Here is a 3,365-nt window from a genome sequence, read left to right on the forward strand (position 1 = left end):
ATATATTTTAAATCTTGATTTTAGTCTTCAAACATTTATATTAAGTGATAAAATGTTTAAAAAGTAAAGTATTTGTCTTCAACTAACAAGATATTTAAAAAAATAAAAATAAATCAAATATGACAAAAGACACTTTTCTTAAAAAATACATATATTTATTACACCTTAAACATAAATATTAACTCTCGTTGTTTTAATTACAATCATGAATCTGTATTTTTGAGTCAATTTAACCTCTATACCTTGACTCTTTTTTTTTTTTGGAATGATAACTCAAGTTTTTTATTATTTTAATTACATTTCTGAACTTATATTTTTTTTATCAATTTAACTCACATGAGTGTGACGCGTAATTTGTCTTCTCATTTATTTTTTTTATACATAAAAATATATGAGTTAAATTAACTCAAAAATACAAAATTAAATGTATAATCAAAATAATAAAAAATTTAAAATATTATATAAAAAATTAAAATATAGAGATTAAATTAACTTAAAAATTAAGTTTATATGTATAATTAAAATAACTAAAAATAAGTTCATGTGACTACAAATTGGGGAGAGAAAAATATGATTTGGCCATTTTCGATTCACATTGGATTTGTCCCTTTCAGTGTTGGTTAGTGGCATTTATTGGCGTCTATGCACCAGGCTTTTCATGTGGATGGCTGTCATCTTCTCCAAAACCCAGAGATTCTCTCCTTTTTCTCTGATGTCCTTTGTCTTCTCCTTCAAATGGCTTCTCCTTCCCACCCTTTCTCTTCCAGACCACCCTTTCCGGGAAAAAGCTCCATACACCCCCTTCATGATGCCCATTAATCTTCCGTTATTTTCTTGGAAAATATTTTGGATCTTTGCTTGATGGGTTTTCCTGAGCAACTTTGATTCGATTTCTTTCCCAACTGCCGCTAAGGGTTCCGGCGAGTGGAAAGGAAGTTGCAGAACGGGCAATGTACTAATAAAGCAGCCCTTTTCAGCTTTCATGGAGGAAAAGCATGGAAAATGGCATGCTGTCGGGATTAAGAAGTTCCTGGAGATTGGATTGAAGGGTACAAATTGCAGAGATATTTGAAGCCAAATCGGAGGATAAGAAATGCCAACAGTTTGGATGTATCTGAAGAGATCTTTACACTGCAAATCGGCGCCATCAGATGTCCATGATCCGAAGAGCAAGAGACAGTTGCGAGCAATCTTGACGAGGAAAGCAAGGAGATCAGGCTGCTCAAGATCCATAGCGAACCTCAAAGATGTCATCCATGGAAGCACAAGGCGGTTGGAAAGGCCACCGAGCTGCAGCCCAAGATCCATAGGCAGCAATGAATTCCTCAACCCAATAACCCATGAAGTGATTCTGAGCAACTCGAGATGTGAGCTCAAAATCACCGGCTTTGGTGGTTTTCAGGAAGAACCCGGCGACGGCGGCGGTTCAACATTTGTGGGTACTTTAAGGCCTGGGACGCCTGGCCCTGGAGGTCACCCCACGATGCACTATTTCAACCCTGCATTTAGGGCATCAACGAATCAGAGAAGGGAAGGCTTTGGGTTTGGTGGTTCTGCCATTTCCGTCGGCGGCTCAGCCGGCGGAAGAGGAGGAGGAGGAAGCAAAGGGAAATCGGCTGTGACATGTCACAAGTGTGGAGAGGAGTTTGGGAAATGGGAAGCTTTGGAAGCTCATCATCTTTCCAAGCATGCCGGTAAGAAGATTATGCTTCTCTTTTAGGCTCTTGTTCTGATGATTTGGTTTATCTTCCAAAAGGACAATTGGGTCGTTCTGTTCTTCTAAACAGACAATTGGGTCGTAGTTTGTTCCAGATCTTAGGTTTGAAAGTTCCAATTCAAACCACCAATTTCATACCGGTCGACTCCTTTCTCCGATCCTACTTCATAGTCCAAAAAGGGATGTCGTGGATGGGGGGATTTCCCCTTCACACCCAGTCGGTACATAAATCATTACCTATTTAGATTTGCTTGTCAACGGCCATAAATCCATGCTTTATCGTGCAGTTACTGAGCTCGACGAGGGAGACTCGTCTCGAAAGATTGTCGAGATAATTTGTCGAACGAGCTGGCAAAAGTCCGAGAGTCCCTGCGGCCGGATCGACAAGGTTTTGAGGGTTCACAACATGCACAAGACTCTCGCTCGGTTTGAAGAATACAGGGAAACAGTGAAGCTCAATGCCAGCAAACTAGCCAAGAAAAACCCGCGGTGTCTAGCTGACGGGAACGAGCTGCTGAGGTTCTACGGCACCACCGTGGCATGCTCCCTCGGCTCCAACGGCACATCTCACCTTTGTACGTTTAACAGATGTCGTCTTTGTCGCATTATACGAAATGGCTTCTCCACCAAAGAGGACCTAACGGGTGGAATAGGCGTTTTCACCACGTCTACAAGTGGGAGAGCGTTCGAATCTACATCACTAGACGAAGACAAAGACAAAAACAAAAACGAAAACGATTTGTGCATGAGGAAAGCTTTGATAGTCTGCAGAGTGATCGCGGGTAGGGTTCACAAACCACTGGAGAATATACGAGAAATTGTGGGGCAGGCGGGGTTCGACTCGTTGGCTGGGAAAATGGGGCTTTATGCCAACATTGAGGAGCTCTATTTGCTCGACCCCAAAGCTCTCCTTCCTTGCTTTGTGGTAATCTGCAAACCCTAGATTGTTTTCGTGGAGGTTGTGTGAAGCATTACTGCTTTTGGAAGAGATGGTTTACTCTAATATGCAACTTTTTAGCCGTCAAGTAGAGTTTCCTTCTTTGTTTTTCGATTCTTCATTTTGCAAGTTCGACACAAAAATACAGAAATAGGTTCATTGTTGATTTTTCGTATTCTAAGTTTCATGTTCACTTTCTTTTGTTCTCGTACCTTTCTCTCGTTGTAGCTTGACACGACTCTTTCTATAGGTTATACAAAAATACAAATTGAACACGAATAAATAAAAAATAAAACACACACACAAAACTAAACTTTTTAGTTTTGTATAAGATGGATCGACCTATTTATATCTTGACAAATTTTATCATTTCTACTAACAAAAAATTAAAAAAAAAATCTTGAACGAGACAAAGTAGGACCACATGGGTTGTATTAAATGAACATGGACATAGGTTGCATGTGACTTCTGTGACAAATGATAGTAGTTGGAATTATAAGACGTGAGAATATTTGAGGATGCAAAAATGTACATTTTTGTCATTACTTGGACACTAAAGGACAATTGGTCCTATAGTTTTGTTGGCATTGGTGAGAGTTTAACTCGGACGATGTTGAGATAAAAGTGAGTTTTCTAACGGAAGGGTAACTAGATACAATAAAATATGTTACTTCTGATAGTGAGTTTCAATTAATCTCAATTTCTCCTCTT

General features: G+C 39.3%; 1 protein-coding gene across 1 annotated transcript; it reads left to right on the forward strand.

Annotated features, from left to right (window-relative positions):
* The first annotated feature begins 657 nt into the window (after positions 1–657).
* On the forward strand, positions 658–2,829 carry LOC127791388 (uncharacterized). The gene is made up of 2 exons (XM_052321237.1): positions 658–1,694; positions 2,005–2,829. The coding sequence occupies exons 1-2, from the start codon at positions 1,094–1,096 to the stop codon at positions 2,658–2,660; spliced, it is 1,257 nt and encodes a 418-aa protein (XP_052177197.1). The 5' UTR covers positions 658–1,093; the 3' UTR covers positions 2,661–2,829.
* Positions 2,830–3,365: the final 536 nt, after the last annotated feature.

This window comes from Diospyros lotus, chromosome 15 (assembly GCF_014633365.1).
Source record: "Diospyros lotus cultivar Yz01 chromosome 15, ASM1463336v1, whole genome shotgun sequence".
Taxonomy (NCBI): domain Eukaryota; kingdom Viridiplantae; phylum Streptophyta; class Magnoliopsida; order Ericales; family Ebenaceae; genus Diospyros; species Diospyros lotus.